The sequence below is a fragment of the Aquila chrysaetos genome, chromosome 8 (genome assembly GCF_900496995.4).
Source record: "Aquila chrysaetos chrysaetos chromosome 8, bAquChr1.4, whole genome shotgun sequence".
NCBI lineage: Eukaryota > Metazoa > Chordata > Aves > Accipitriformes > Accipitridae > Aquila > Aquila chrysaetos.
Genome location: NC_044011.1, coordinates 18519436 through 18531734, shown reverse-complemented (window position 1 = coordinate 18531734; position 12299 = coordinate 18519436). Strand labels below are relative to the sequence as shown.

At 42.7% G+C, this 12299-nt stretch overlaps 1 protein-coding gene across 1 annotated transcript; it reads left to right on the top strand.

Annotated features, from left to right (window-relative positions):
• Nucleotides 1–38: 38 nt before the first annotated feature.
• ZC2HC1B (zinc finger C2HC-type containing 1B) lies at nt 39–11028 on the top strand. Its single transcript, XM_041125413.1, has 8 exons — nt 39–1387; nt 3364–3428; nt 5248–5367; nt 6374–6512; nt 8539–8663; nt 9412–9517; nt 10343–10421; nt 10854–11028. Exons 1-8 carry the CDS (start codon nt 1351–1353, stop codon nt 11026–11028), a joined length of 846 nt encoding a protein of 281 aa, XP_040981347.1. The 5' UTR covers nt 39–1350.
• The last annotated feature ends 1271 nt before the right edge of the window (nt 11029–12299 follow it).

Sequence of the window (12299 nt, the reverse complement as noted above, 5' to 3'; positions counted from 1 at the left end):
ATCTGATTAGATTCTTCTATTAAATTATTTCAGTTTACAAAGCAATATATCCATTTATGTCTTCTCTCCCTTATACTAATGGTTAGATATAGTGCCTTGATATAGCACAGTTTTGCAAGTTCAGGAGTTTTCACCCACTCCTTAGTTCTTTTCGGGGTTGGTTATTTATTGTTTGGGTACTGTTACAAAAGATGTAGAATAACCTTTTATAAACAGAGGTGTCTGAAAAGCTGTTGTCTAGCTAGGCATCCCTGTTACCTAACCTGAGTTTCACATTTCTTAGCAGATAAAATCTGTCGCAACAAGTGTTGCAGTTACAGTAGTCAATGACCCTTACTGTTGCCATTGAAATCAGCTTTGCTGAAAGTCTCAGTCTGAGTAGTATGGCAAACCAAACAGTAGATACTTAGAAAAATACTGCATGTTGCAGATAGCCATTGTCTTGATTTTACTGAAATACTATTTTTCGGGTCTTGCATTCAGTTTGGTTTCATTGAAATACAAACTTAGGACCCACCACAACTGTTGCAGAGACTTTCTGAAGATGAGCAGAGGGCCAGTATCTTTAGGGTTGGTGTGATCTTAAATTTCTGTACTGTGCATGTGAATTATTCTTACAGTGACCAGTCCATACATGTGAATGAAACCAATAGGATTTGTAGTCAATCCTTCTGAATCCTTCTGTATTCACAAGAAACCCTCAGCTTTAGGACTATAGGCTGAGCAATCTTCTGCCTTTGGGTGAAAAGTTAACCATTTTACTGGTAAGGAGCACAGTAACCAACACAGCAGTAGAGTGGCTTGACTACTACTAAATTCAAAGCATCTTAAATATTCCTGAAATAGTTTTGTGAATACTAGATGGACACAAGCTAACAGAAGGACTGATGAGGCCTTTTAATATACAGAAACAATTCAAAGTACTTGTTTTTATTGTAAGGAGGCTTTTATAATATATTTTAATTGATAAAGTAACTTGGCTTTGGAGAATGGAAAAAACAGGCATTTAAGTCTACAAGTCTCTTGATCACTGCTCAGAAAACTGAAGTGTCAGTACAGTATTCACGTCTAGATTAAGCCTTAATTGTTCAAGAGTCTGTGTCAACCAGATCAGTAGACATTTTCTGTAAGATCAGAACAAGTTTCAAGGTTTTAATTTAGCTGGTATCAGTACTAGTCTTCTCATGTTCCACAGGCTTAAGAAGGGTCTGCCTGTGTCATAATTGTTAATTATGTAATTGCTGATGCATGGTAACTTGAGAGCTTTTGAGTAATGAAGGCTGACCACCTAGTACTCGTGACTCTTGACAACAGCGCAGAAGAAGAAATTTGAGAAGCCATTCTATTGGGATGAGTCAGATACCAGGAAAGGAGTTAAATGGAACATGTGAGTAATAGATGCTGTTCAGTGGTTTGGGTGGAATGTGATTTTGTGATTTACTGAAAAGGAAAATATTTACTAAAGATAGTGCACATGTTCTTTACTAGTCCTTAATTCGTGTGCTGTTGTACATGTTTAAAGTAACTAATCTCTGGCAAATAGTCCTTTCCTGACTTCTCATTGCTGATTCCATGATACTGTGCTTGTACGTAAATTCCTTTTTAAAAAAAAAAAAAAAAAAACACAAAAAAACCCAAAACAACTGTATCAGTCAAAACCTTGAGGGGTTGAGAACAGAATTAAAGAGATGGGGGAGGCAGGGGAAGATGCTTGAAAGGAAGAGTATAGTCCAGACTAAGCACAGGCACACAGAAAGATGTTGCTTGGGCACAAAAGTGGAAAGACATTTAAACAGAGGCAATAGAGTAAGAGTCAAAAAGGTTATAGAATCGTTTTCTTCCTCTACACTTGTAATCAACGAAACACTGTAGTAACCTTAACTCTGTGCCTTGGAGTATGGTAAAATCTGAAGGAAAAGGTAAGAAACAGTCACACATCTGCTCAGTAAGGCAAGGATTTCTTTTGTTTCAGCAAGAGGAGGTAAGGACCACTTAAATGAGAAGTCTCCCTCTTGTCGGTTACAATTCTCATGAAAAAGGCTCTCTGTTATTGTTCAAGTTTTCCTACAAGGTGTTTTTGTTTAATACAAGTAATTGACTGTCATGGTTTAACCGCAGCCAGCAACTAAGCACCATGCAGCTGCTCACTCACTTCCCCCTCTCCCCCCACCCAGTGGGATGGGGGAGAGAATCGGAAGGAAAAAGGTGAAACTCGTGGGTTGAGATAAGAACGGTTTAACAGAACAGAAAGGAAGAAACTAATAAAGATAACAATAATAAAATGACAATAGTAATAAAAGAATTGGAATATACAAAACAAGTGATGTGCAATGCAATTGCTCATCACTTGCCAACCAATGCCCCGTTAGTTCCTGAGCAGCGATCCCCCCAGCCAACTCCCCCCAGTTTATATACTGGCCATGATGCCACATGGTATGGAATACCCCTTTGGCCAGTTTGGGTCAGCTGTCCTGCCTGTGTCCCCTCCCAACTTCTTGTGCCCCTCCAGCCTTCTTGCTGGCTGGGCATGAGAAGCTGAAAAATCCTTGACTTAGTCTAAACACTACTTAGCAACAACTGAAAACATCAGTGTGTTATCAGCATTCTTCTCACACTGAACCCAAACCATAACACTATACCAGCTACTAGGAAGGCAATTAACTCTATCCCAGCTGAAAGCAGGCCATGTCCCTGCTCTGAAATGAGAACATGTGACTGCCATTGGAATCAGGCTTCAAACTACTTTCCATGTAACTTAAAAACCTATTTTTTTCAAAAAATTACTGATTTAAAAACAAAAAAATGCCCACAAACTTGAATCTATAAGGTAAGATCATCTTGGAATGCTGTTTAAGCTCATCATGGAAACATTCTGTCTTAAGAATGAAGATTGCGTTACACTTGGTGTGCTACCTGCCACTTTCTGAAATAGCAACGGTTTACCCTGAGCCATTACTTTGCATCACTAGCTCCTGATGACTTACACACAGAATGGAATAAATCTGGGTGCAGATGGCCTGCTTTTGCTTCCCAGCCCCCCGCCCTGAATTTAGGCAGTGATGAACTTGAATACTCTTCCATCACCTCCTCACCCAACCGTGATGTCATTGTGAAAGGACATACCTGAGCAGTCATGTGGAAAACAAAAAGCTGTCCATCATAGTAAAGGAGAGCTTGTACATCATAGGAGCAAGATAAATAAGGTAGGTCTGCAAAAGGGAGCCCTGGCACATGACTGTAGATGTCCCTTTCTGACAACAAAATACTGTTTCAGCAAGGGCTCAGTCCAAACGCTGACTCTGCGGTAGCCAAGCCATCCTGTACCGTGTAACTGAGACTCTGCATGGTTTGAATCTTACACAGCTGCCCAAAGTCAAGATGTGGCTCCTTGTACAACCTGTGGAAGACATTTTGCACAAGATGTTCTGGTAAAACAAAACTTTTTTTTCTTTTTAATGCGAGTGTCAATGTGTTTAGCTGAAAGGGGTGGTGAGCACAGGGGAAGGAGGAGATGGCTGCTAGTAGAGAAATGGGTTGAACACGTGTTTAAAAGAGCAAATGATCTAATAACTGCTTTCATTAGTGAACTTGATTAGAGAATTAATGAATGTGCACAGAAATATTGTGACTTAATCTGTAATCTTGCACTATCTTAGTTTACCTGCTTGTCTAAAACCAGATGTTTACTACATATTGCATTTAAAATAACATATTATCTCTTGGTGAGACATAAATTACTAACCTAAAGCTTCCTTTGTGTTCCAGGTTTCTAGGCAGAATTTGTTCTTTCAGGCTTCCTGGGAAAAATAGACTAATAAACCATCTGATAAGTAGTCCCTTTGACAGCATAATGCGGGCACCAGGCTCTGTTCCAAAGCCTGCTGAAGTGAATGAAAAGATTCCCCCTGACCTCCCTGATCCCTGGATTACAAACTAAATGGGTGGCTGGCACAACCCAGCTGTGGGGTGTTCCTGAAAGGAGGGGGCTCTGCATGCACCCCTCCCCTCCTCAGTTTGCATTACTGATCCTGTGGCTCTGTGGTAGATCAGGTCATCCCCACAATAAAACTAAAAACTGATTTAGGAAAAAAAAAAGACAAGAAAAATACACCGGAAGCTGAGTGACTATGAGCACTGAGACTAAGGTGGAACTACCTGTGTTAGTAGTTCCTTGTTTGGTATCTCAGACCAGATACATGAAGAACATGATGGTTTAATCTAGCAAAATCATTTGAAAAGACAGTTACCTATGTTTAGAGGAAGGCAGGGAGTTTCTTGTCACTATTACTAGCGTGAGATACAAGTCCTGTAATGCCCTTCTGTGTCCTGATGATGCAGGACTGGTATGCTCTTCGGTGAGCAAGACACAGGTATCTGCTGCCCTCTTGGTCCTGGAGAGGAATCCTCCTCTCAAGTTTGCTGTCAAAAACGTCTAGAAACAGAAGTTAAGGATCTGAAGCAGTAGTACATGAGAGAAGATGTAGCTTTGTCCTCACTTTCACAGTGTTCCTTGCAAAGGGGATTGCCCATCCTGTTGCAGAAGACTGAGGTTGATGCTAAAATCTGAGACACTTTGGAATCTTAAAATCTCCTTGGTTGTGAGGCGTGGCTCTTTTTGACAAATTCGGCACTGGATATCTGTCTACCTAAAATTTCCCTGTGCTTTCAGCTGCAAGCGTTAGCCCTAGTTTTCCTTCTGAGTTGTCGGGTTAGCAGCTGCTCCCTTTCAGCCCAGGGCTGTCGCTGCTTCAGTGGTGTTGATGGGATGGACGGTGCTGCTGTTTGTCAGGGGAGCCCCTGGTCTGGAGTACTTATCTAAACTCAAAGAACTAATAATGTAAATATCAGCCCCTTGAACAGTATCAGCCTGTTCTCCTTCTTAACCAAGAAAGAAAGAAAAACCAAGTGTGGTGATGGTGGTGGGGAGTCCATCCAACGGGACTGTTCCTGTTCACAGACACCGTCTGTTCTTCTCTGCAAGTCATTATTTGTGCTGGCCTCCAGCTCGTCCCTGAGCAGAACAAACTGGAAATGGCTTCTATTTCTTATTTGTGTCAAACTGCAGCTGTACTTGGACAGCTTTTTAAAGTTTTGCTGAACTCCTTCAGGAGTTAAACTGAACCCGAAATAAATACTACTTCAGCTCCCTGCTCCTGAACAGAAGTAATTTTAAAGCCTGAGTAAGGAAGCATCATTAACAAAGCATGACTTCAACACATAAAATGACTGTTTTTCTTTGCATCCCAGCTGAGACATGACCCAATATGCAAGAAAGTCTTCAACAAGAAGCGCAAGCCCTTCAGCTCTTTGAAACAGAGACTGCAGGGAACAGAAATCACCACTGTGAAGAAGCAGCCCCCACAAAAGGTATCGTTAAAACTGAAGCATGTGTGTTATCTCCATATGAAGTCTTTCATTCAGTAACGCTATTGTTTCTTCCGAGGACAAAGCCTGGATGTTGTGGATGAGTCTCACATATGTGCTTGACTCGGTGCCAAATTCTTTCCTCCCCCTCCCTGTGCTGCTAGTGTTTGAGAGTATTTGAGAGCATTTCTCCATTCAGAAGCCAGACCAGTAGGTGTCATGACTACTCTGGGCACATAAGTGTCTCTGCTCTTCTAGGAAATGTTCGTGTATGTATTTTAAAGGCTACGTGAGTGTCTGCCAGCTTCCTTTTCACTTAAATCTGAAAGAGAGCGTGATCTAAGATGGTTGTTGCGTGAATGCCACAGGTTGAACCTGAGACCTTTGAGTAGCCCCAAATCTTCTACAGATGAAGTTACGAAGATTCACTGCTGTTGAACTCAAGGGTTTAAAAATTTATTTAAATTGAACTTATTTACAGAGCTGGAGGGAAAGAGGCTTAAGCTCTTCCTGGAACAAGGTTTTTTTCATGCATCGTTGGGGAGGGGTGGAATACACATGGACATGCATGTGTATAATTTTACCCAGAGATGCCAAATCACTGCTGATTTGGTATCCATGCAGACTGCTGTTCTAAAATGTCTTCTAAAATCAGTTGTGGAAAGAAACAGAAACGTACAAAGGTTTAAAACAAGAAGAGGAATCTGACAAGTGGAGGAGAAAGGAAGGCGTTGGTCATAGTGTCTTTTCCATTCCCTCTTAAGTGCCCTTTGGTCTGCCAAGACCAGAGGGTTTTGCTGGAGTGCATTGTTTTTTATCCATCTTCTGGGGCTGTCAATAGACAGCAAAGGGCTAAATCAGCTTCCCTATGCCTTTCAAAAAAAGCAAATTTCTTTTGTTTGTAATGTTTTTCCTTTCCCTCAGAGAGGAAGAGCCCTCACACTAAGATTTTTCTCTATCCCTTGCAAGGGGGAAACACAGTTTGTGTTTTTCTTTATTTCCATTACAGAAACAGCCAGGGAAGAAATCTAACTGGAGGCAGCACCATGAAGATTTCATTAATACTATTCAATCAGCCAAGCAGGTCACAAAAGCTCTGAAGGAGGGCCACCCTCTTCCACCTCCTCCCCCACTAAGCATCAATCCAGGTTTGTGGTCTACTTTATCTTACTACTGTTCTTGTACTGATCTTTGGTAAAGCAGTGACCTCTTATTATCCACAGCTGGGCTTCAGTTTTGTATCCCCTGGCACAACACAATGCGAACATTAATTCCCTCCATACTCTTTAATTTTCAGCTGTATTTCTTGGCTTAAATTGAGTAGGAGTGCAATGCAGAGGTGGTGGGGAGGAAAACTAACTGTACCTTTTGAGTTTAAAGGCAGCAAGTTTGGGATCTGATATTAGATGCTTTGGGAGGAGATTTGGGATGCCTGTGTTCTAGCATAGGCTGTACCACGGTATAACAGAGGGTGAAATACATCCCTTCACCATTCAAAAAAACTGTAGTGCCCATGGGCTTCTCCACTCCCATGTGGTGGCTTTTCCACTGTCCCCTTCCCCACCCAGCTGTGCAGGTAGGGAAAGTCATTTAGAAAAAGACGGGTCTGGTTTACTACTAATACCAGGTGTGGTCTCTGCACAGAGCTCCCTGTGTTAGAAGTTATGGATCCAAAAAGATGCACATGCAGCCAATATTTCTCACGATATGTGATTTATGAAACGTGGGAGCAAAGGGTCTCAGTGGAGTCTCGCCTGCGTTAGGAAGGCGGAGGGCAGGAGGGGGAAGGGGGGGGCTCTCTGGGCTCACTTCCAGAGCAGGAATTCATGACTGATAGCAAAACCAGCTGCCGTGATTCCATTCTTCTAGATGACAGCAATGGAGTATAAGCAGCAGGACACATCTTCCTTCCTTGATTGGGGTCAAGCTCCTCTCTGAATTTCCACTGCTGAATTCTTTAATGACTCTGTTATTTCTTGTCTGACTCTGCCGACACTAAGAGCAGACCCCTCCCTTTCCTTCTCCCCCTTGGAGGAAACCGAGCTGTGTAAGAGCAGTGGTAGTTGTGGAGAAAGGAATTGGAGAACGGCTTTTTAGGAAAGACAAATTGCTGAGGGGCCTAGTGAGGAGATATATCCTATACTACAGGACTGGAGAGAAAGCACATGGATTATGGGGAGGAGAGAGAGAGATTCTCCTTCCCTGTCTTCCTCCTCCAAATAGAGTCCAGAGTTCCCTGTTCTCCCCTGAAGTGCCAGGTCCCCCTGCCAGCCCCCCGAAGCCAGGCATCTGCCCTGTCTCCTCCTCCTCCTCTCCCCTGCATTCAGAACCATTTTGCCCATGCTGCTCGTCAGGAGCCGGCTTTTGGTGGCTGCTTGGGCCACATTTTCTGGGCTGTTACTGGGAGAAATGATTTGTAAAGATGCTGTATCTGTAATACTAGGATGAGGACACTTGGGCTGCTTTTGTAAAAGGCACTGGGCAGGGAGGAAGGATCTGAGAATGGCAAGGGCAGCGCGAGGGCTGAACGTGACTGCGTTGACCCCGAACACTGAGTGCTCATTGAAATGAGTAGGACTGCACCAGCGATAAATGTTGCTGAATAGCTTTTAGGAGAATCAGGGCTGTGACGCTGTCAGGAACAACTCTAGGAAGCACTGCTGTGTGTTCTTCACAATGCTGCTTCACAACCAGAAACCTGGTTCTTGGATGTGCCTTCAGCTGGCAGGGCACAGCTTCTTCAGCAGTGTTTTGCCAAACAGCAATCTTAATGACCAATCTTCAAAAGAAGGCTTAAAATCATTGGTTTGGACTGCTCTGGAAATTTTTAAATAACGCTTTTCCTGCAGATTTGTTCATTGTGAGGTTGGGGTGGGAATAGGACAAAGGTAATAAAACCTGCTTTTATTAATTCCAAGGGATTTGTTTCTGAAAGCAATTACTGTCTGCTGGGTTAGTACCATGAGCATGTATTTTAGGATCCCAAGTGATTTTCTAGAGGTGTTTTTTGTACTTCTCCTAAGTTTGTATTTCGAGAGCGGACGGGAACTCAACGTGGTCACCTGCTGATGGAGCCAGGTTTTGAACTGCGTCTTGAGTGCTCCAGGAAAGCAGGGCAATTCTTCTCCTGTAGTGTATAAACTGTGACCCAAGTTGTTCCTTTCTTATGGTTAGACTATATTCAGTGTCCACACTGCTCACGGAGATTTAATGAGGCTGCAGCACAGAGGCACATGAAGTTTTGTGAAGAACAAGCTGCTCGCGGTGCCTTTGCTGCAAAGACCACCGGGCAGGCTTTGGTAAGCAAACACAGTCACACTTGTCTTGTCGTGGAGGCAGATTTGCCAAACTGTAGTCTATGGTGAGTAAAGACCTATATTAATATAAAACTTAAGATTCCAGGGAAGTTGGTAAACTCTTAAGATAAGATACATGTTGAGTATCAGCTAGGAGTTCCGTGAAATTGGAGCCCTTTGCTGATATAAAAAGTGACAGAATGCGATAGTACAAAAAAGTTGAACAACAATTTCTTCAGACTCTTCTGCAATTGGATTCTGGGGTAACAACAGCTGTAGGGAAGCAGAAACCTGGCAGCATTTGCAATACATAAGAGAAAGCCCTTCCTGTTCATTAGGGCTCCCTGCTGTTGGCAGGTTTGCTGTTTTCTTCAAATGTATAGCTGATTTATTCGCTGGTCGCTAGACACCAGGCCAAAGGGCTAAGCCCCTTTGGGCAATCAGAAAAGTGGAGCTAATTGGTGGTCACTTGAGTGAGGTCCTATTTTATTACAGAAAAAAAAGATAATGTAAATGGTTCCTTTAGAAGAATACTGATTTTCTTTTTTTTTTTTTTTTTTTTTTTAAGTTGTTTGAAAATCTTACTACTCTTTTACCTATTTTGGGCAGGAAAAATGGCTTCCACGTGGGAGGGGGTGCACTTTTTTCCTGTTCCTTTCTAGCACTGCTTCAACAACGATTTGGAGTTTTCACCAGGCTCCGTAAGCTCCTTGCTATTGTTGAGTGTGGATTGTGCAACTTCTTTTACTAGGGCAAGCAACCAGTGACTCAGAGAAAACCCCCAACCTTAACAACTGCTGTGTTACCACTTCAGAAGAGAGTACAAGAAGGTGCCAATACAGACAAACCTAGGCCAGGTAAGGAGTTCATGTAGCCATATTTATCTTATAACAAACCCTAATGTATTTGAGGTGGGGGTGGCATTTTTAAAGCAGATTCTAGGCTTTGGAATCCAGTTTTCTGATAGAATAATAAAGTTTGAAATTTTTAATTCTTGTTTTTGCAAGTCCAGGCCTTGACATGAAATCCTAAACTCATTTCCGCACAACACTTGCTAGAAATGAGAAGTGTCAAAAATTTCCAGGTGGATGTTGCTGATGTTGAATGCCTTTCCAAGTCATTATCCTGATCTGTCGTGCTGAGTGTATACACAGAGGTTTTCATGTGGGTCCTCAGGAGGGACTTCTTAGCCTTTTCAATTAGAGGTCCTCCAACAGAAGTATCTATATAGACCTAAAATATGCAGTCTGGGTGTGAGGTTCCTTCTGTCCCATAGAAGACTCTATAACCTTTAATCTTTGATTTTAAGATTTATTTCATCTTCTTTAAGTCCATTTAGATGAAGCATCAACTTTGTATGTTGTTTGTTCCATATGACTTTCCCCTTGTTGATTCAGCCTTTAAAGCTGCATCCCTGAAAGAGTTCCCTCTAAGCAGGATACCATATAATATGTTTGCTAACACCCACTGCTACCGGTAATCATGACCCATACTCAGTCTATGTTTAGAAGATCTTTTATAAAGTTATTTTAATGGTTATGTCTAGTATAACCTGTGAGTGATAATACATACTGCTCTTTGTATCAGTATCTTTGATCCCTACATTTCTGGGGTTTATGTTGAATTTAGGTAGGTTATAATTTTTTATGGCCAATATATATATTTTTTTAAATGATCTACAGAGACCTCTCCAGGAATACTGCAGAAAACCAGAAAATCTTTGGGCATATCTACTGGAAAAAAATCTTCAGGAGAGTTTAGGTAAGAAATATTTTTTTTATTTCAACATTATAACATAAAAGGACCTTGTTTGCTTTTGTGTATACACAATATCCTGTTGCAGTGTTTGCAGTATGAACTTCTTTGTTTTAACTGAAGCGATCAATTGCACTGAAAACTTCCGCAGAGCTCCTCATGTCCCCAGCACAGGCTGCTGAGAATATTCATTTTGGTATTAAATGTTCTTTGGTTTGGAGCAGTTCCATCTCAAGTAGGCAGTGACTGTCTTCTGCCGTTACAGGCATCTTGAGAGTTATTTGCTGCTTGATAATGCAAACCTCTCTAACAGGTCTTGTGCTCTCACTATGTGCATCCATTATCCGAGTGAGGAAGATGCCAGCATTCGTTTCAGTAGTCACTGTCAGGATGACAGCGCGGAGGTTCTTCCTTCTCCTCAGTGTTTTACTTTCCCAGACCAGAGCCATGTCAGAGCAGCGAGGCGGCCCTCCAGCCCCTGCTTAAGGAGGTTGTGGTGCTGTTGTGCAAGGGGATGGCTCAGACGATCGCCATCTTGCACCCCTGTGAGATGCGTACGACTGCAGAATATGAGATCCTGGCAGGGACTGTGGCCAAGACGGATTCCCTGTAGCTGGCAAGGTATTTTGAGCCTAGGAGATGAGCTTGTAAGAGTGCTTAGAGCGTGGGACGGACAGTTGTGTGCACAGAACAGTCTGTTGCAGAGACTCATATTCAAAGTCTTTGCAGGGTCCTTCTATGTGGAGTTTTGTTGTCCCCGATTGCTGCTGTCAGTGGCTAGGTACCTTCAACTCTGGGGAAGACTGCAATGGGCATGGGAGTGTTCAGTCCACGGTGCCATCGTCAACTCTACCTACCTCCTTGACTTTGCCAGCTACAGGATAAACTGTTGACAGTACCCACTGGTCTCATTTGGTGTTCTCCACCGTGACTATGTTAACAGTGTAGTAACGCATATGGTTATGATGCATGGTCTTGCAGACCACCAACAGGGATTTACTGATACCATCACCATTCTCAAGGTTTAGCCACTGAACTCTGGAACTCAGGGCTTAACAAGCCTGGGGAGGAGACACCTCTTTCCCTAGGGACACTGGTGAGTCCAGGTATCACCGGGCTTGTAGCTGCAGCCAGTTGACAGAGGCTTGGGACAGCCGGTGCCTCCAGCAGGTCCCCAGGACAGACATCCATGCTAGCAGCCAAAATATAAGACAGAGTCATGTATGTACCTGGGAACTGTGGAAGCAACTGGCCTGGGTGAGCTTGTAAGTGCTGGGCTGTTGGCAACTGCTGCTGCATTTTCTGTAAAACTTGAGCTTTGCCAGGTGCTTTACAGAGCACTTTGGGCTAGCGAGAGATCAGTTTCAGTGCTACCCAAGAGTACTTTTTAGCTGAGAAAGCAGACATAAGAAACTGGGTTTGAGTGGTGCAAATAAATGTTCTCATCCTTAATGTGCCTGGAAATGGTTTCCAGGATGAGCTGCTCCATCACCTTCCCAGGGATAGAGGTTTAATATTCTTAGATAAAATGGAGTAAAATATAAAAGCTGTTTCAATACAAATAACAAGTATATGGCTTGTCACTGCTTTCAGACCACAAATGTGCAACAGAAGATAGAGTGGCTGGTCTGCAAGGATGTGTTAAGGTTTCCTTCTGACGCATTATGGAAGACCTTAAGCAACACAATTTTCCAGCACCTCTTCCACCTAAGTGCTACAGCTACCACGTTCAATAAAATAAGCAAACTGAAGTTCACTTTTTATTTCCCCCCCTCCCCCTAGGTTACAAAGCTTATTATGCTGTCCTTTTCAAAGTTGTGAGAGTATTTTTACCAGTTGCCAAAATTCAATTAAATGATTGCCTGCGAGGGGATGGATATTGCC